Raw genomic sequence first — 21970 nt, forward strand, 5'->3', positions numbered from 1 at the left:
TGTGTTGTCAGGGCAGGAAGGGAGATGGACCACGTCATCTGGCCTCTCTCTGTCTGAGCAAGAGAATCCTGTAAGGAACTAGATAGTGATATACAATATATTGGTGTGATCAACCAATGGTTCCGAGAATGAACCAAATATACCTTTAGAGAGGGCAGCACTTGTTCAGCCAGGGCATCTGCCGGGGTAACACCTGGAGTCGGGAATGGACCTGACGAGTAAAATTCCCAACTTCTATTGTCTGAAATATCAACTAGAAAATTCAAAGTAAGCTGTAGATCTCCCTCGCTAGTGAGGTTTTCAGAGGAAAGCAACATAAAAATAAAACTGTCAAGGAAGATGTCTTTCTTAATAGTAGGGACATATACCAAGCAAAGGGTAAATATTCTGCCTAGTAAACTTCTTCTAACCATTACCAATCTATTTCCTTAATATTTTTTTTTTATTTTAATTAAAATCCTGAGCCAGGAAACTGGCCAGTATACTAGCAGTGGTGCCTCATCCTCGTGTTGTTTTACTGATACTACAAAAAAAAAAAAAAAAGTAGTCAGTATTAGCTGGAGAAAGGTACTTTTGTTTTGTCTACATCTGGTAAGTTTATCTGAAACAAGCCAAATTCTGAACATGTATCATGGGTGTAAATTTTGAAAGTCTTGAATCAAGACAGTCCTCAACTCCTCTGGGGCAAGCCGGTGAAAAAATACAATCCTATCAAAAATTCATAGTATCACCTCACGCTAAAACCCCTATGGTTATCTCATATTCTCTGAGCAGGGACAAAAAGATTATTTAATATTTCCCAAGCAGTAAAACCCCAAATTTTTGGTTTTGCTTCTAGCTGTGCATTATTGAAAACAGTAACTTGTCATGAAAAATCTCACAAAATTCAGGCATAAATTACAGTGATTGTAGGGATTTCAGTATAATTTGATACACCTTCAAAAATACATAGAAACTCTTAAGAAGTGTGATGTGTATATTTTAGTTGCAGTCTTCTCCGACGCACTAGTAAAGCCTCCTATTTCAGTCTGCTTTCTTCTCTCATCTTGCTTACTGCATCATCCTCAGCTACTGCATTCTTAGGGTTCCTCTGCTTGTTGTTTTTCTGCCATTTTTCCACTCGAATGCTTTACTCCGTTATTATTTCTGCAAAATAAACAAAACATGCTTTTCATTGAAGAAAACTTCCACCCCACCTTCCTTACCGAGGCCAATCGTTTAAATATACTCACTGTTGCAGCCATTGCTGCTTGTGGTTTCCACCAGGTTGGCACCACACTCTGAAGAACCTGTCCTTGGAATGGAAGCTTTCCTGACCGTAAGAAACCAAAAACAGACAGCAGGGAGGAAAAAAAAACCACAAACAAAACACACAGAGTGAAACAAGTTATCAGAGACAAACTAATTTATGATACTTCCAGTGAAAAAAGTGATGTGGATCTTCTGCAATTACTTTCTAATTAAAACCCAACATTTTTGAGAAGTACCTGGCTGAGGAAGAAGGACAGCGGTCAGAAGCAGGAACAGCACTCAGAACCACATGGCTTCTCTCCTGAAGTTAATGCTCCTGTTTGATTTCTCAGGTCTTTTTAAACAATTAGTAGATACCACAGAATTATTTATCATTAACTCTTTCAGCATTTGAAAGTGAAGTATCAGTAATGTGGTATTCTCCACACTTTCTTAAGGAGAAACAGATCTTTGAAATGGAGCTGATCTCTGCTGTCTCTTTCCATTTCCTTTAACAATAATTGGACATCTGCTCTCTTGCGAAGAGGCATGAGCTATTCTCCTTTCTGTCCAGGTTGTGTCCTGGGGTGATACAACTCCTCCACAAAGTCTGTTGTCTTGGACAGCTTCAGTGGCTTTATTCCTGGACCCTGTTGTTTTGGCTGAGTTCCTGTTCGTCAACATACACCTACCTTGCAGGTGATTTGGCATTTCAACATGGACTTATAATGAAGTGTAGAAGTGAACTGCGGATTTATTTTGCTTTTCCCTGGGGTTTTCTCTATTCCTCTAAGCTGTGTGGGTGGCATTCAGGCCTCTATATTGGTTTTAAATAAAAACTGCCTTATGTGGGATCTATACTAATGAGCTACCTTTCTTCTTCTTCCAGTAACCCTTGTGCAGTATGTTTCTGGAGAGGGAAGGCCAGGTGGACCTCCGCTGGTAGGTAATTGCTTGTACCTCCCTACAGTGTAACAGCAAGGACGTGTGCATGCTCTGCTGGTTTCCCCAGGTCAGAATGAAAGGCTGTATCAGTACTGTTTGTTGGGGGAGGGTGGGTGTGTGTTCCAAGATAGAGAGCGGCTAGATCTGGATTTGCTCTGCCTCTGTACTCTCCGCTCTGCTAACAGGCTAGGCAGCTCTCGGCCGTAACGCCACACAGAAGCCCACTCCAATCCAAGACAGTTTTTTCAATTTTAAATAGCAAATCACTCTCATAAACCCAGTTCCGATTTAAAATATGTGTACGGGTAAGTTCTACAATCACAATGTGACTGACTCTCTTTGCTAAAATCTAGTTGTTGGCATGATGCCGTTTTTCTAGTATATCCCAGTAGTTAGTCACAGCAATAGTTCTGTGTGCTGAGCTTTTACAGGAATGTAGCAGACAGAGCTCTGTAAAGACAGAGACACAACCTCTACTGCCTATGAAACACCGCACTCCTGGAGAAGACCCGATCAAGTAACACAGGAAGCTAATGAACTGAACTGGTGCTCACACTGGTTTTGGGTGTGCGCAGTACTATTCCTGTGAATTCCAGCAATGCAGTATACAATGGTTTTACAAGACTCATCTTTGAGGACATGTAAAAGCATAGTCCTCACAACAACATTCCTCATCATTTTTTCAGAAAGCAAATCACAGCTACTCATTCTACCACCTAACTAACTACATTCTGTCAACCTGAGACTCGCTAAGAGAGCTCTGCAGTAGCCTTTTCCCCAGGTTTCAGCAGCAGTGGGAGGTTTAACCCTGCACTACTGCTTATGTTTTCCAGTTTTAAGCTGCTTTTTTTTATCACCAGTCCTTTATCACAACTCCCTCTTCCCTCCCTCCATTCTGTGCTGTTCCTTTCTGTTTCTATCAAATACTGTCTGTTTCGTCATTATCTCTGATTCTCTGTCCCCCTTCTCCTTGTAGGTTTGCTTTCCCACACCATACCATCTTGATGAATTCTAGTGAATAATCAAATACAGCATGAAATCAGCTTAACAGCAGATTGTTGGCAGATTGGAAAAAATAAATCCTCAGCTGATAAAAATGTGATGACTCAGTTAAATATAAAAGGATTTTTTTGCCACTGTTCACCCAAAGCTTTTCCTATGCAACCCTTTTCTTTTATAGGTTACTTTCACTGTTACTTATGATTTGGTTTTTATAAGCAGAGCAATAAATCTTTTCTCTCCACCCTTGTGTGCTGAATGGATGTTTGTAGGGAGCGTTAAACGCACGTGCACAGGCCTGGTCCTGAAAAGTGCCCCAAACAGTCTGAGAGGAAAGAGATGTGGAAGGGAAGTGGGGTACAAGTGATGACAGAGCCAAGAAAAATGGAGCACTGACTTCTTAAATTTTGGAAGAGCTGATGTATAATTTTAGGGATTCAGTTTCTGTATCCTAAATTGCAATGGATGTCTCCTCTACTGCATCCCTCCAGACTGTGTTACTGTTTCCACTAAAACCATACCAGAATCGTCTGCTGCAAGAACCACAGCAATGCTCGCTAACATGCAATAGGGGGAGAAACTCTCTGCTTTCTGATTCTGGATCAAAAATACTTGTTAATAAACTGTAATAGTGGAAACTTGACAGCACAATATTTTTCTTAACATTTTACATTTAATATATCCTGTCAAGTAGACGAGTCAAGGATGACACAAACTCCCAGCTAACCCTGACAAGCCTCAGTTCCACCTTCTTCCAGAAAATAGATCAAATTGGTGTGGGGGGGTGCGGTGCGTGTGCGTAATAATATTATTGACAGCTGCTAGCAATAATCCTTGTTTATAGCTGAAAAGAGAGGAGTAGATGAAAGGATTCACTTGAGACTCCTCTTGTACGTTGGTCACTTCAGTCAGGAGAGAAGAACTTTTACATGTCAAGTGTGTCTTTTACAGATGAGTTCTTGAGCAGAGGATGATTGTGTCTGTCAGCCTCTGAAGTGTACAGGTAAGACAAGATCATTTTAGCCAGTTATGTTTTCTTTACACTGTAGCAATTGATCATGGTTTTGTGAGACTTCCCCAGCTAGTCTGGTATGTAAGTTAAGTTCAAGGGTAACATGTTAAGACTGAGTTGACTAAGCGTGTGGACTTTGCAATGCAAGGCTCTTTGACCAAAAAACTCAGTAGATTGTTGTCTCCAGCCTTCCCCTCATTTTACTGTATGCAGGAGGAAAGGGATCTTTTCACAGATTACTCTCTGAATTCTGCGCTCTCTGCAGAATTCTTTTCTCAGAGACAAGCTTTACTCTTAAAGAAATACTCTCCATACCAATATGAGACTTGTGTGAATTTTTCTTTAGTTAGTTAAAGCTGTATTCTATTCTAATAACCACAGTAATCTGCAAATGTTTAGTGGTCAACCGCTGTGGCATTCCACTGTGAAGACAGGATTAATTTAACTGGGATGACTAAGGTGGGGGTTATCCTCTACAACAAGGGGTTTTTTGATACAAACTGTTTTACCAAATGCTCTCTATCTCTTCTAAAAATATTAAACTACGGGGGAAATGGGCATTTGGTGCGTTTCTGTGTCTGAGTTGAAGTAAAACTAGAGCAGCTATCTCACTGAAAGGCTCTGATCAGAGAGGTTGCTGTGGCGATGTTACTGTGGGAGAACAAAGCACAGATCTGCAAGAACCTTAGGTTATAATAATCAAGGAGAAATGCAGGAAGAGGAGAATGAGGAAGAGACTGCAAGTCTGAGACGGCTGGGAATTACTGAGGCTAGTAAGCTGCTTCCTAAAGGCATGAATACATATTAACAGTATATGATAAAGTGAGCTCTTACAGAAAGTGCTGTACTCTAAAACCAAGAGGGGACACAGGAGGTTGACTTGCGCACAAAAATGCAGCGAGTAAGTGAAGACGGTAAGTTTTGGTTTGGTGTAAGTGTACTGATATACTGTACTCATATATGTAAGGCATCAAATACTCAACTTAATCCCAGCTTATGTGCGTTCATTCAAAGTCCTAATGTGCCTAAAATGCTCTTAAAACCAAACCTGCAGCACTTGCTGTCTAGCACGGACATTTTCATGCCACTCAAACATGGATCATCCTGGATCAATGGGTTAGCCCTCTGATTTCTTCTAAGTGTTAGTTAATTTGATTCTTTCCTTGGTTCTCCTTTTTAAACCAGGAGCGTAAAGGAATTGGGAGCTAATGGCACAGCTGGTTTGGCTGCCAGTTTGATGCAGTGGAACGGCTGCTGATCCCTAAGCACTTGGGTAATTTGCTCCTACTTCTACTTGTCTCAATCTTTGGACAAAATAAGGGTTGGCTAATGTTTCAAAATGTTAGCACTAACTCTAGGTAGACGTTAAAATCTCTCAGAAGTGTGTGTTCTACATGTATTTTTTACAAAGCAACTGTAAGTAATAGCTTAAAAAAGACATTGAGAAAACTACAAGCCAGGAAGTAAAATACTACAAGCAACAAGTTGAGACATCCACATTAATTATGCTGAATAACCATACAAACCTTATGGATAATTCATTACATACTTTTACATTCAGATAATTAGTACATGATTACCAGAAGAAATTTCTACTTGATTAAATAGCTTCAGCACTCTGAAGCACTTTTACCTGCAAAGGAAGTAGAATACTCCAATTATAAGAACTCCTAGAAGAAGAAGTGAAGCCAAGAAAGCTGCAAACAGGTCACCTTTTGTTTGGGACTTGATGCTGGGCAGCAAAACTTCCTCACAACGGGCTCCTGTGTAATTCTCAATACACCTGGGAAAACAAGTTTTCTCTGGGTTAGACGGTAACTTGTCATCTAATATGAAAAGCACAAAGGCTTCTGTTGGTCTTGAGTGGGGAAAGAACTCGTTGTGGCATAGTTCAAGGTTTATACTTGCTTCACTGCAAGGTTTCTTACGGAATTTCCACTCACCTCGTATTTCTGGAACAGAGGGAACTGGGCACGTTGGGCATCAAGTTCACATTCTGAGCCATACTGCTCTTGTATATTAAACCATATCTTTCTTAATACCTTCCTTGGATTAACAGTGTAGTTCACAACGGTGTGCTTTGCAGTTACACCTGCCTCCCCCACTGGCAGACTGAATTCAGTAAATCCATGTCCTCACTGTTAGAGTCATCCCACTGGCTCTCACACAGTAGTCATGTGTTCTTTTCCCCCTTCCATGTAACTTTCTAGCTTCGTTTGTTGAAGAGCTGGTACTGTCAGCTAAGCAGATCAGGGACATGGGAATTCGTGAGACACAGTACACCGTAAATTCCAAAAATTACACCTAAAACTGCAAAAATGCAGTGTAACAATTAATGCCAGGGTATGTTACATGCTTGGTGAATAACCCTCTCTTGGAGACACCTAGCTCAAAGTCTTCTCTACTATGCTTATTTTATGTACTGAGCTTCTGAACACTCCCGAAGAAAGGATTAAAATTAATAGGGTATTTTACCATGGTATGATATTTTATCAACAATAAAAAAATAAAATGAATGGCTTAGTTATTCATACTGAATCAAAAATAGACAGGTTGAAGCTAAACTAATCTTCATCTGTCTTATAATTTGCACTTATGTTGCTAAGTTTTCTGAAGGAATTTATTGCATTACAGAAAATGGAAAGCACTTAATTCAGTAACTAAATTCTGCATGTATCATTGATATATGTAAATTTACTTCTATTTGTATTGCTAAAGATCTTGCTCCTTCTTGCTATTTCTGGCACTGAAGTCATAATAATCTGTGACATAAGCAATTTCAGGCTCCAGCTGAGAAAAATAGGCAGAACTCTGTAACATACTTGAAGTTCTCAACTGCCATTGGCAGCTGCAAGGTGTAATTTCAGATGAGGGATACGAAGGTGGGGAGGAACTGCCAAAAAAGAAAGCTGTCTCGCACATCTAAAGAAGACCAATGGATCGCTGTGAGCATACCGGCATGCGTGCTTGATGTGAGATTGTGGACCACTGGTTCCATACTCCTGGTCTAAACTATGGCACAAAGAATTACTATCATTTCTTTTAATTCTTTGCCTTTGGAAATAAAATGGAAGATTCAGACACTAGAAAAAAGATTTCATTATCACCGTACATTAAAGCTGTGCAACTGGTGAAAGAGCCACCATTTACTAAGGACAATGTGAGACTTTTTAAAGTTGCTGTGTTTGACTGCTGGGAGAAGGAAGGGTAGGCAGACTCCTCTGATTGCTTGAGATAATGTTCCAGATATTTACTGTAAGTATAGTGGCATTTCAGTGGCCTATTTCTGAAATACTGTAGACTACTTTAAGAATAGAAGTGTAGTCTGAGTGGTGCATTGTTCTCTAGCAAGTGAGAGAGAAAGGCTTTGGAGAGCTGAATAGAATAACAGGGATAGAAAATGGAATATAAAATTCATAGAAGTATTCTTGAATACCGGTGAAAACCAGAGAATAATGCAAGCTAAAATGATACGGGAAGAAAAAATAAATAGGTTTTGGCATCAGATTAAGGCTCATGGAAAAGTTCTAGAGAGTGAGCATAAAGGGAGTAAGTCAGTAGCCTAAAGAGAAAAATGAAGCAGGAGAAAGAAGAGACAGTCCTTCTAGCTGAACAGAGTTGCATATGGGATGAAGTGACGGGCCAGTGATACAGTAGAGTGAGTTGGCAAGAACAGTGCATGGAAGTCGTGTTCATGTTCAGCAGAAGACAGTACAAAAACTTGAGAATGTGATGATAGCATAGCAAAAAGGCTACAAGAGATTGTAGCCACTTTCTACCAAAGAGAGAACAGACCCAAGACGCTTAAAGCAGTCACAAGAGTTCAAGAGGGGAGGGAGCCAGAAGGCCTAAGACTGTACAGGGAACACTATAGCCACTGTGAATCCAAGGTTATAGAAAAGGGAAAAAGGCCTACACTAAAAAAATACAAAACTTAAACATCTTGGATGCCGAAACTGTTAATTCTTCCTGGATGTAACAAAACCGAGTTTTAGAAACGTGTTCTCCATGCCTTGCCAATTTGATAGAGTCTGTTTAACTGTGTGCAGTGGATTAGGGATTACAAAGCTACCCATCTACTTTCTCTAGGCTGACGTCTTGAGACACTTGCTGAAAAACACTGTCATATAACCTAAAAATGATGGAGGTTTTTATAAAGACGGGAAACTGAGATGAGGTATCTCTTGGCTACATTTAAATAAACTGAATTATAGCTACTGAGATCCTACCAACAGGCTCTGCTACTGTTAGGGCATTTCTGAAAATCCAGAACTATTGGCTTGCACGAGCTTTTCAGAAGTCATCGGTGTGGATGTACAAACAGGTGAAGGGCTATGTTAAATACAGAAGCTACTGATGCTTTAAAGACAACCAAGAGAGGGAAAGGTTCCTCGTGGAAGTCCTTTCCTAAAATCAATGGGAAAGAAACTAAGCAGACTTCAGTAATTAGCAGTGGAACTCACTCAGAAGATCCGCTTATCCTGTTGCATTAGCAGAGCTCTAACTTCAGTGGAGTTACATCCACAGTGACTGCAGCAAGACAGAAAAGTGGCCTCTAACAAGTGTGTGAGCTATGAACACAGTCCAGGCTGATGGTATCTACGTAGTGTCTCCCAGAGGTAGTCAGTCTTACTATACACAGCCTTAAAAGTCAGCAGCCACTCACACAGTTTATCTTGTTTATAAGGGATGCTTAAAAGTAGAGCACCAGTTCAGCGTGGCACACTGGTAGTTGTTCATGTGGCAGCTGCACTGTACTTCTGCACCTGAACAAATATGGGCGAAGGACAGAGAAGCCTGCTTCTAGGCTCTGGTAAGAGGGTGTTACACTAACTAAGACTCGCGGTCACTAAGGCAGGTGTTGCTGTTGCACTTCACCTGCATGCTGTTAGCCTGCTGTTTCAGTACATGCTGCCTGTTGGCTTTAAATGGCCCTTCTTTAAAAGGGAAAAAAGGCCTTTCCTCCTCTAAGAAATGAGAATTTCTAATTCAATTGGAGTTGAAAGACAACAGCCTTCAAGTGTTGGACAAAAAGCTGTGAGACTGGGAACTCCCATTTTCACAGAGCATCCAGATGTCTGCTTTCCTAGATGCCTGCGCACGCATGCACACCCCCCCACACCTCTCGTCAGACAAGACGAGCCAGCCTTTACTGTTGTATACTAACTTACTAGAGGAGCTACGCTGGAGACAGGACACTAACAGAGTATCTGGAATCTTTCAACATAGGCTATTGATCAAAACTACCCATACCAGCATCAGTACAAGATGGACAGAAAGCGATTCCATTGGATGAGATGTCAGGAGATGACCAGCAGGTCTGCAGTTGTATTGATCCTTTACAATCTGATCAGTAACTAAAATATAAGCGTTACAGCCCTCCAGCAACACCAGGCGTTACTGCTGTCTCTGTGCAGATGCAATTCATGAGACAATGTGAGTGATCTGATTCAGGTAAGAAGGTAGGCAAGGTTTCTCTTGCAGCCTCTACGCTGGGTGCCCTAAGCAAGCATGGGACAGACTTTAACAGTGCAAGCAGGATTTGAGTCGAGTACGCACACAGACTCCCCTTGCTTAGTATTATACCACAAGAGTCTTGGCTTTCATTCTCATTTTGTCGTCCTTTAGTCAGTAAAAACCTGGATGTTTCTTGGTATAAAAATTAACTTGCATGTAAATACAAAGCAGAGAAAGACAGCTGGAAACTTATCCGCTTGTCAGTGCAATTCATATTACATGGCTGATAGCTTCAAAATCGCCATAATCTACAGTCTGTAGCAGGCTCCGAGAAGTCGTCCTAGTCCACACGCTATAAGGGCATCTAGTAAGTACGAAAAAGAATTTAAAGCCAAAGTGAATAAGCAATGGCAAGGTAATTGGAAGCCCTGAGCAGCTTTTTAAAAAGTTTTGTATTCAGAGGAGTTTCAAAACCTGAAGCTGCTTTCATATCCATGGGGAGTAAAATCAAACCATGCTACTACTGGAGAGAAGTTGAAAGTGTGGGTTATTTTCCCCTAGAACTCCCCTAGCTATGTGTTTATAGGGCAAGCTTTCCCGTATCTGGCAGTGATATTAATTCTGATCACTAATACTTTTCAAACACATAATGTTGCATTTTATATTTTATGTCCTATTAGAAATAAACTTTAATTAGTGACTTTTTTTGGCTGTACCTTTGATGGGTATTCTAACTTTTGTTCCTACCTTTCAAGCCGAAAGCAGAATTGAAAAATAGTAATTGGACACTTTGTTTTCAGAAGAGCCTAGGGTATGCATAAGTATAGTTTTGGAGACAGAGAAAGAAGAGAAGCCCAGGTGAGCGGGAAGCCCTTCACTGTGTGTGTACTCTGAAGGCTCATAGCACAGCAAGTATATCACTCATGGGGACCTTTGAAAAAGAGAATGAAGGACCCATCTTGGAGAAGGAGCCAGACAAAGGTGGGGTGTATGGAAAATGACAGAAGGAATTTGCACGGGATTTAATGGATTAGTTTAGGAAAGGTGGAGGAGAGACTGGATTGGGGTAGGAGAAAGGAAGGGGAAAGTAGAGATATCCCGTAACCATACATAGGAATTTCAGGGAGGAGATTTCCAAGGTCTGCCTCTGTCTCTTGCAGTACTTAGCCTGAATGCACTGTCCTCTGCAGAATATGATCCCTTCCCCTGAACACACTGCCCTCTGCAGAATATGATCCCTTCCTCAAAAGGAGAGCGTTCATTTCTGCGTGTACTGCCCTCAGACGCAAGGTGCTGTGCTCCTGTGGTCTTAGACCATCTGTATTTTGTCTGAAATACCGAAAGGCGGCTCTCGGGAATCTGCCACGTGTGAAACAAAATGGAAGTACCAGAGCTTCCCCTCAGAGAGCAGAGTCTTCACTTCGTGCTTCACTGCAGTAATTAGTGGCTGGGGGACAGCTGTTCATCAGGGGCTGAGGCAAACCTTTCAGCCTCATGTTTTATGATACACCTGAGCAGCCGCTTTTCCATCCTTCTCCATTCTGCTGCATGTTTGTTTAGTTCATTTGAGCATTCCTGGCTTGGAAGCTCATCTTGTTCATGGTGACAGGTGCGCCTTCTGCTGCTGAGAACATCAAGTCATTGTTAGGAAAAGAATGAGGCAAGCTGGCAGCTGAGCACCTTCATGTTTTAAACACACATCAGCAGTATTTAAAATTTGCTAATGTTGCACAGGGGATGGGGGTCAATGAATTTTTTTTTCTATTAAATCTCTCCCTTGTATTTATGTCTGTTTCTGAGTGGTAAAAATAACTGAAATTCCAAAAGTAAACAGTGGCTCTTAATTTGTTAGCATGCTACAAAATACCTATTTCTAAAGACTGACACAATTTTCCTAAATACGTCGTGAAATTACTTCCAATGATGTTGCATCAGGCAATCTGGACTAACTGCATTTAGCACAACACGTTTGTGTAAGTAAGTAGCACATCAAGGCCAAGGTGTTTTAAGGTATTTTTATCGTTTTAGTCTGTTTGTGCTCCATTTTCTCCTTTTAAACGACGCTGCAGTAACACTCATCCAGCCTTGGATTCTGAAATTGATTCCATTTTTCTGTTGGCGGGAGATGATCATTTCAGAACATTTGGAAGCTTTAGGTGGGATTTGGTAGAAACCTGCAGCAAAGAAACTTTGCGCAACTGTGTGATGACGCCAGTCCTGAAGTTCCAAAGCACCAAATATTTTTCTGAATTCTGCTGAATAGTGATGCATTTTTTCTGTTGTTTCTATTCACATCACTGCTGATTACTAAGATATCTGTGTGTAAACAAAACCTTTCTCATCTATAATTAGCCTTCTCTGACTGATTAAGGAACATGCTTAGAATGAGGACATGCTTAAATAGAATGCTGCTATTTAAACCCTTGTAACTTCATAATCATCCACTAGATACAGAAGAAAAATACTTGATAATTGAAATGCAGTAAGATTGCCTGAGTATAACAGAAATGCTCTTAAGATGTTACTTTTCTGCTTCAGCAGATTATAAAATCCTCCAGTACCTGAATTACAAATTACTTCATTTGGAGCCTTTTAAAGTGGAAGTTGCCTACACTGATACCCTGTGCTCCTGGAGAATGAATCGTTCTGAGTATTTGTTACTTCATAGTTACAGTTATTGCATTAAACTCACCTTCCTCCTTACACCGTCTAGCAATAGTTGAGAGGGTGCTCTGAAACTGTGTAATGGCTGCTGTTTAGTCTAACCATTCCTTTCATTTAAGTGTTTTAATATCAATAATATGGGATTCCTTCTGGAAAAAACCACGCAGATTTCAACGTATTTGACTTGTTGTGTGTGTGGTATTCATTTTACATCTCATCAGCTTGCAAGGTTTAGCAGTTAGTTAGAATAAACGATCTTCATACAGCGCTTCTGAGCGTTGTCCTCCCTTCTCGACCTGATGCACCCTGTGACATTGGACAGTATGCTTCATGACAGGGATATGCCGTGTATGTATTTTCAGTGAGCATTTACCACAATTGCCTCTTCTCTCCTCATCTGCTGTGTTTACATGCTTGAGTTTAAATGTTTAAATTGAGCTGTCCCAAGAAAGAAGGACAGACTTTAATTAGGCATCTTAGAAAAGATGTTGTTTCCTTCTTCAACTGTTTCATCCAGTTATCATTAGTTATAGGTCAAGACTGAAGAGGGTGCAGAAGTTGCCGTGGAAGAAAGAAAGGTAATATCCTTAAGTGGATGTAATAGGTGACTAAATGCCTGTTATTATGTTAAGTAAACCAAATAAATTAACCATGATTTATTTTCATGAACGGTCACTTGGAATGCAGAGTAAATGCAGAGCCATAAGAAGTTAGAATTTATTTTAGCATCTTCTCATGTCTTGGTAAAAGAGAATATAAAAGGGTAGGGCTGTATTTATTCAGGAAATGTATGCACATGCAAAAAGCCGGAAGTGCTTTTTTCCAGTGTGCTACACGGGCTTCAGAAAGAAGAATGGCTGTCACTGCAAAGCTGCCCTTTCAGTATTTCAGTGCCATTCAGAGAATATAGTCAGTCTTGAATGACTTTCTTTTTTCCTTTTAAAAGATTATATTCCTTTTGCACCTCCTCATTTTGTTCGTGTCAAGCCATTTTAAGTTGCAAGAATTTCTGCAATACAATTCACCTAGAAGAAAAACTGGGAATGTCTTTGCCTTTCTGAATGCCTTTCCTACGGTCTGTACTCCACGAGGCAAAGGGTGTTTTGTTCCTTGCTGTATTGTAATGAGGGGAGGAAATATGGCTCTAAATATAGATCTCATCCTGAATGCAAACGTAACTGAGTACTGTTGCACCTGTCAAACAAGTATACGTGTTTATTTTTTCTCGTATTTCATGTCTCTGCAAGCTAGGTAAGCAATCTGAGCATGAATTACAGAATTCGGAACAGACATAGGTAAGAGGTATTTTCTTTCATATAATGTTTTAACAGTAATTTCTTAAAGAAACAAAATGGAGACATAGTCTTCAGACAGCTACTGTCCAGTACTTAAAACCCACAAAACTTCAGTTACACTGACCTGCAGAATGGGCTGGATACAGTAGGAATCATATAACAAATCCCTCCATTTAGACAAAAAGATCCATAACTGGTGCCACAGAGTTCTTCATGATCTTAAAAATAAGACCAAAACACAGAGAAAAATAGAGACTTCTGTATTTTTATCAATAGAAGGAGATCTTAATTATACTTTTGGGGAGTCAGGGTGGCTTCCTTTAAAAAAAAAAACAAAACAAGAACAACCAGCAACCCCCCCAAAACAAACCACCACACCCAGACAAATACACCCTATGAATAAGTAGGTTATCAGTCTTCCCTTCCAGGCCAGCCCTAGCTGTCTGCAGAATTATTTCATGTAACAATATGCAAGAAGATCACAAATTTATCACCATGTCAGACGTGAAGCATCTAAATTATATGAATAGATGAGAAGTTTCTCTTGCAGCGAGAGGAACTTTTCAATTCTCCATCGCCTCACTTGCCTTTCACAACCACAAACCATACTGAGTACAGTTATTCAAATCATGACCTACATGAATTCTAGTTTGCCCTGTTCCAGAGCCACAAACTTAGCCTAACTAGCTTCTGTGAGAGAATCAGAGTTAGTACAGATAAACCCAGAACAGTCTCAGATGGGGCCCGGGACATTCTGAGACTGCGCCGGGCTGCATTCAGAGCTGAATCACAGCACAGTTGGACACCACCAGGTTTTCCCACTCCATTTTTTGACAACCGGTGGAGGAGCTAGGCTGTGAAGTGGCACTCATGTGGAAGACTGCCTGTTGCAGTGTAATTTCCACAGCTCTCAGGCTTTTTCCTCAGGCTTCTTACATGAATTGTTAGTGTGTTAAGCAGAATTAGACACTTAATAAAACCCCCAATACAGGATACTAATGTTGGCACCTGTAGCAGCAGCTGTCCATTGCATGCTTAAAAAGGAGTATCTAACTGTACCATTTCACTCCTTTTGAAAGCAGTCTGGATTTGGCAGTTGGACTGCATATATTTATGATACATTTAATGCATCAGTAACACATTTTTTATATATGCATGTATAGTTTTATACATTCAATCTTATGAGCCCACAGTATCTCAATCAAAAGAAAAACAGAGGAGTCTTCTGACATCACAAGCGTGAGAATCATGTGTTACCTCACACTTTAGGTGTTGGTTTTGCTGCTATTTCTCCCAGAAGCTCTGAAAGTAAGAATTCTGCTGCCTCACTATTTATGTGTAGGAGACATGCTCTGTGCAAAATGTAGTGTTGTTTAAGAGGAAGCAAGCTTTTAATTTTCTTATTTGTCCTTTAGGAAAAAGAGTTTATTCCTGCAGAAAAAAAGTGAGAAGTATGGCCATAAGACATTCTGCCCTAGAGTGAATTTCTACAGCTTTGTCTATAAAAGAAACCTGACTTTTTTAAGGAGTAAAAAAATGTAGCAGAAAAGCTTAGCTACTTCTAACCCTGTGCACCAGAAGCTTCTACTTCTAACTCTGTGCAACAAAACCATCACGCATCCTGCTCTCTAGACTATCGCTAGTAATTCCACTCCTCTCCTGTCATTTCATACCTTCTTCCATTTCTATACTGACCTAGGAGTGTGAGTAAAGTCCTTATATTACTTTAAGGCGAAGGCAGTTAGACCACAGAGCTCAACAGGAATTCAGTTTCGTGTTCTTGTTATCAGTGCTAGCATCCAAATGGTAACTGGACCTTTTAGCATGTGTGCAGATAAATTGGGAAGCTGGAGGAGTGGAAGGTAAGGCTGGAAAGATTGCTTGTGTTTGACCTTGTTGCATTGGCTCAGGATGTGGCATAACAGAAACCTGTATTCTTGTTACAAGTTAATGGAAATTTCTTTCAACTCTACAGCTTTCTGTATTTGTCTAATGGCAATTCATTTACTGGAAGTTCATTATTAAAAGACTTTTAAAATTATTTTGCATGGGTAACAGTATAGTTGCAATAGGAATAAAATGGTAACAGAAAAAAACAAGCAAGTTTTTAAACAAGAACTATAAATTATTTTAGTCTATTCAAATGTAACACTGGAATTGCTGTAACAGTGTAATTAAATTGAAGGCTACATCCTCCCTTGAATGAAAAGAGGGTATTGAATGCGTGAACAGTGTACCAGGTTATCTATACAATTGTAAGAAACAAGAGGAAAAGCAAAACTCAACTTTAACCTGCTCTCAACACTATTAAGCATCTGAGGGAGTTGTGTGGTGTTGAAACTCTACCCTATGGAAGAACGAGATGATAGAAGGTAGGCCCTCTGGAAAAATCCCTTTAGACAGCTTGTGGGTAGCCTTCAGAAAAAATCTCATGAGAATTAATGAGAACTTGTTAACCTCCTTAAAATCCTGTCTTATGGCTCTACTTCTTTTCTTCATCTACATGCAGAAATAGGCCTGTCTCACACTGGCACAGTGGTAAACTACTGAAGAAAACTAAATGCCTCAAGTCATCCAGACCTCAGAACATTTGCAAGAATGATTCTCTCACTGTTGTGGTGTGATCTGTGTCTTGAGGACCAGCCTGCAGCCCAACTAGACATTTCTGTCCTGGCAAAATACCTCAGGTACTGTCTTAGGCCTTTTAGAGAAAAGTGAGAGGGGTGGAGAGAGAGAACAGAGTGCCTCGGAAGCCTTGAGAACCTTTTGGATTGTAATTACGGACAATTTCTCTACAGGCTGCTTCTTTCTGGAGCTAGACTTCTTTTCAGTGCTAAGGGGAAACCAGTAACATTACTTTTACCAGTAATGAGGTATTTGAAGAAACCTCTATGTATGTCCACGTAGACCAGGTGCCCCGTTTTCCACCCAGCTGCGCTCTTCGTTAGTTCTATTTTGTGTGTTAATACTCTGCTACTACTTATTGAAAGTACCAGAGTAATACAGTATAAAGTAGATGACAAAATTATGAAAGAAAAGAAAATTCAAGATGCTCTTAACACTAGAAAAAAATTAACTACTAGTAGTAGTGGCTTTTGCTACAATACCAAAATATGTATTATTGTACTTCAAACACACTTTACTGAAATGCAGTAGTGTGGATCTAATTTGAAAGCTACAGCTCTGTGTTTGTAGACAAGAAAGTACAAAAGCAACAGTTTATCCATTTAAATTTACAGTCAATGATGAAAAATGGAGAATGAGTTCAATTCAAGCCAAAACTCAGTTACATTTCACGAGGTAAGTCAATACATTATATTAATCTAAAAATGCAAATTGTGTGCTTTGAAAGTCAAATGTATACTGCATCAGACTCCCATAATGAAGGTAGAAAAGTTACCAAGTCAAGTGATGATGGGTGATTAAAAAAAATTACAAAAGATTTAGCTTTTCATTTAATACAGTGGTAGAAACTTATCAACAAATGTTCTATGAATTTTGATATATCCTTCTATGTGAGAGATTAAATAAAGAGAAGTAGGACACAAAAGTTACTTTTAGAAAAAGCTGGGTTTTGGTAAGAGGAGAAGTGAAGAGGAATGAAAAAGATTCTTCTTTCTACCAGTAGACTCTGACTACTTAAAACTGGCAGAGGTAATAGAGGAGAGCCTCTAAATACACTGATTCTTAATTATTCTTTGTGAGGACATGAGCAAAACCCTGTCCCTAAACTGTCCTGTCTGTTTGCATTGCAAGCTTTTGTAACCTGACCGTCCTATCTGTGACAAAGAAAAACAAATAAAGGCTCAACACCACCTTAACCCACAAAGACCCAAGCCAGCCTTGATAATCCAGGTGTTGACTCAGCTGTCCTGCCTAGTCCAGAGGCTAAAATACTACAGACTGTCTAATGCTGAAGTCTGCTAAAACAAAAAAGGGAAGGGGGAGGAGCAGGAAACATTGACAGAAGGTAAAGGGTTGGTGCATGATGCCTCTCTTGAGGCAGCTTTGGCCTGTGTCCTAATCAATGACGATCTGTGGAACGTTAGGATTGATCAAACACCTCCTTAGAGAGTTTGCACCACTGACCGGTGAACTCCGGTTTGCTGACTGTGAAGCAATTGTGACAATCCCAGTGGCAGCTGTCAAAATCAATGCAATTTTAATGAATTCTAATTCTAAATGTATACACATCCAAGCAAAGACTCGGAAGAAATTACCTGTTCGCATATTATTTCGACAACAATTTTTATTCTTGGTCAGAGGCTATTCTTCTGAAACGGCACCTAAAGACAAAGATATAAATGTAGCATGTCATTTTTAATCCTAGTGACTTTTTAATCCTAGTGACCTGAAGAAATAGGTACGGGAATGCATCTTTCGGTGTTGCTGCTAAGACGTTGGTACCTTGACAGTAATATACTGTGGTATTATATGTAAGTTCCATTAATCAGTGAGCTGCCAAGGACAGTAGGATAGAGCAAAACCAAATCCACACTAAAGTGCGTTTAAACGACGAGTTTTTGTCGAACTGCCATGCGTATTCAGAGTTGTAACACCTGACGCTTTGAGGCAATTCAAATTATTTTTTCTGGCTAGCTAATTGAATTGACAATTGTACCTTGAAAGACAGCACATACAATTGAACCAGTCCTCAGACTGGTAATTATTCAGTCAGGTACAGTCTTGGTGGTAGAATTTTTGCATTTACAAATAAGAACTTCCCAGTTTGTAATTTCTCAGAGAGAATGTGTGAGTTTCACATGAGTGTTTCTCATGCCTGGATGTCAGGTGAAGTTAGTGACATAGTCCATGAATTTAGCAGAAGTCAGCAAGGTCAAGACTTGTACAATTATTTTAAAATACGGAAGAGAAGCTCTCTGCCTGGACAGAAACCAGTCTTTGCTTGACACTGCTAAAAAGAAACTTACTCTGTAGACATGCCAATTCTGTAACCATCTAACATTGCTATATTCTGTTTTCTTGGAAGACAGAGTCAAGGTTTATTGTGCCAAGTAGGTTACTGAGCAAGAACAACATGATAGATCTTATTTTTTAAAGTTTGCTCTTTTTTCCCTAATTATACTTTAAAGTGTACATAGAAGTAAATACATATATTGGAAGAATTTTTTTTTTCTCGTGAAAAGATCAAATAAAATAAATTATCAGCTTTACCAGAAATACTTTCCTGTACTTCAGCTTTTAGTAACAGAAAGGCAGCTTTCTGCAGAGGCCCATTTCAGAAGGTATAATGCATTTGTACTTACTGAATAAGCAGACAGTTCTGTTTTTCATGGTACCTCAAATGGCTTCTCCAGCTCATTTAAGTGTCCCGTCCACACAAGAAAATCTGCACTGGCAGCTCCCTGCGATAGCGGGCTGTAAGGGCAAGGTCCCCACCCAGAGGCTGTCCTCTTGGGCTGTCCCACAGCTACGCAACTTTGCTTACTTTGTGTTCACAGCCAAGTACAATTCACACAGTACGTGGCACAAAGAAACAAACCAGCATGACTCACTTCGGAACTAAAATCCTGTTTTTAACAGAAATAATCATCCTGGAGATGGCTTTTTTAGCAGTCAGGATCTGGTTTCTATGTGTATGTTAAAAAGACTTCAAATTCACATATATAGTGCAATGTGGGTGAGGTCACAACAAAGACAAACGCGCGCAGAGGCCAAGCACAGAATAGGGTAACACCCCATCAAGCTCACAGAACCACTTGTACATTTTTCCAGGGTTACCAGTATTACAATGTACTGCTGAATTTAAAACATTCACAGGATGTGGTATATATAAATTGCATCATAAAAATACTATATGCAGCAGTCACAAATCTGATTTAAATTTGTGTTTTACTGGAGCATGCAGTCATTTTTAATTTACTTGCCTTTTTTTCAGAATGCTCTACAAAACTGTCTATTAGCCAATAGCTCTCATAACAGAAAACAGAACTAGGATATATAACTTAAATTTCAGATTAGCTCCTTTACCAGATTTAACTAGGATATGGGTCCTTGAACAGACAAAATAACTTGATTTTGCTACTGCAAAAAAGGAGATCTCGCATCTCCTTTCCAGCCTCTTCCAACTACTTGAAAGTCTTGAGCATCTGTAGAGCCCTTATAGCATCTTTATATATTATTATCTTTGCAGTCTGAATCTGTTAACAAGGGCTTCGATTTAGGATAGAATTCAAATCACATGTTTAGAGTTAACCGTATCCTAAATCACTGAGTTAAAGCACGTTCAAGTGCTTTACTGAATGAGGCATAAACTCTGTGTGTCTGCACGTCACGCAACGCTTGCAAACGTGATGGACATCCTGGCCTACTGTTCTGTAGCAGAGAAACCACAGATTAACGTGAGTGCACAAGGAACTTTGTACACCCTCGAGGTTCTGGAGCACTAAAACACTAGAGGAAAGAATATAGGGGTTTTCTGGGGGAACCGCTACTGGATTTCTGAGCAAACTGAGCGCTCAGACACGAAACTGCAATGGGGTTGGCTCTTTAGCAGAGGTATGTGCTGGCATCTGGCCATCCTGGAGGCTGACTGGAACAAGTCTTTTGAACTCAAGAGATTTGTCTTTAAATGAACCCCTGGGCTTTACTCCCCGTACACCTCAGGCAGAATCCTTATTGCCACTTATTTCTGTGTACGTGTAATAGCTACCAGTCCTACGCATCCACGAGATACAGTATCCCCAAAAGGTGGGAACTGGAAGTCTTCATAGGCACGGGCAGATAGAAATAAAGCACTCAATAACGACTTAGGTTTTGTTTTATGGTTCTTTGCTATTGAAACGTTCTTAAAATTATATAAACTCTCATCCAAAGTGAGAGTCTCACCCACGGGACTGAAGTCACGGGGTTATTTCAAATATACATTGTTTGTTCATTTAGATTAAGTTGCACCTTACAGCTGTCTTCAAGATCGGGATTTTACTGCGTTATATATTCTTTTTTTTAAATCCAGAAGAGGGAAAGCCTCATTCTGGCCCAGTACTGAGCTCAAGGATTTATCTGTGTGGTGAAAACAATGAAGGGGAAAAAAAGAAAGTAAAATGTCACTATCTGCTTAGTAGGCTAATTAAACGTAAATTTCCTTCTGAGATGTGTCCCTGATATCTACCAAGCAGTTAGTACTCTATGCCTCTTATTTTCTCCAAGAGCAAGGAACTGTCCCGAAGTCTTGTTAAAGGAGCCTGTTTATTTTCTTGCCTAGGTGATGCCTTCTAACGCCCTCACCATATGAAGCTCGTAACTGATTTTAGCACAGAAAATCATCAGGCATCAGAAAAAAATCCATCAAACTACCTGAAACAAATGGAGATCTCAGGAAGAATTCAAGATGAGCTATTACAACAACTTTGTGTCAGGACAATGCATTACTGAAATTCACCCACTGGAAGTTTCTTCTAAGATAGGATAGCCGCAATGTGAAGGAACTCTGACAAAGGACAGATGGCAAGGCAGATGCCAGACAGCTCACAAGTCTCAACTTGTTTGTGATTGACAGGTAAATTTTTTGAACAGTTGTTCAGAATTCTTTCCATTACGGTTTTCTGAAATGACAACAAATGACTGAGTCGTCTTGTCTTAGGAACGCCTACAGCAAAAATTTAGGCTCACATTTTGATTTCATCCACTGAAGTATGTCTGAGATTAATTATATACTAAAGCAGCCGGTAAAACTGTTGTCACGATGTTGAAATCACAATTTGAGACATTACTGTAAATTTAAGGGAAAACTTTCCATTCCTAACATTTCATAAGTAGTTTGCGACCAACTGCAAATCCCCATCTGAAACCCCAGTCCTACTGTATGAGACATTCATACAGAGGCTGGCAAAGCTCCGTTTCAGTGGAGGCTTCTGTCAAATGTCAACTACTGTAGCCATCCTACATATTTGTAATTCTGACACAGAGATTCTAGCCTCGAGCTTGTCTGTTCTTATGTGGGGGGAAATAGCAAATTTTAAAAGACATTTGCATTAAAAAAAATTTACTATCAAGCTTGGAAAAAAGCCCCACAGCACTACTCTTTTATTCTGTGGGCTTACTGATTCCTCCTGTGGCACTTCCTAGTTTCATCCCTAAATTCTCTAAGAAACCAACTAAAGCGTAATGTAGCTTAAAGGTTCTCACTGCACGATTCACTTTTATTCATATTCCAGTGGCAGAAGGAGTGTGTCCATCAGCATGTCAGCAATCTCTGATCCCAAAACCAGGACTCAAAAAATCTGTTACAGCCAGCCTTACGAGGAGACAGTTTTGCACATGGGCATTTAGTAAAATAGACCAATATCACTTAAATAATTTTGAGATACTAAAAAATACACATCCTGAGAGTTTCAATATTTACTTT

At 39.9% G+C, this 21970-nt stretch overlaps 1 protein-coding gene across 1 annotated transcript; it reads right to left on the reverse strand.

Moving 5' to 3' along the window:
* Window positions 1-1218: 1218 nt before the first annotated feature.
* On the reverse strand, window positions 1219-17832 carry NRG4 (neuregulin 4). The gene is made up of 4 exons (XM_010132247.1): window positions 17823-17832; window positions 13727-13820; window positions 5820-5969; window positions 1219-1312 (listed from the first exon to the last, which is right to left on the reverse strand). The coding sequence occupies exons 1-4, from the start codon at window positions 17830-17832 to the stop codon at window positions 1219-1221; spliced, it is 348 nt and encodes a 115-aa protein (XP_010130549.1).
* Between the last annotated feature and the right edge of the window lie 4138 nt (window positions 17833-21970).

Source organism: Buceros rhinoceros, unplaced genomic scaffold (assembly GCF_000710305.1).
Source record: "Buceros rhinoceros silvestris isolate BGI_N320 unplaced genomic scaffold, ASM71030v1 scaffold39782, whole genome shotgun sequence".
Classification (NCBI taxonomy): domain Eukaryota; kingdom Metazoa; phylum Chordata; class Aves; order Bucerotiformes; family Bucerotidae; genus Buceros; species Buceros rhinoceros.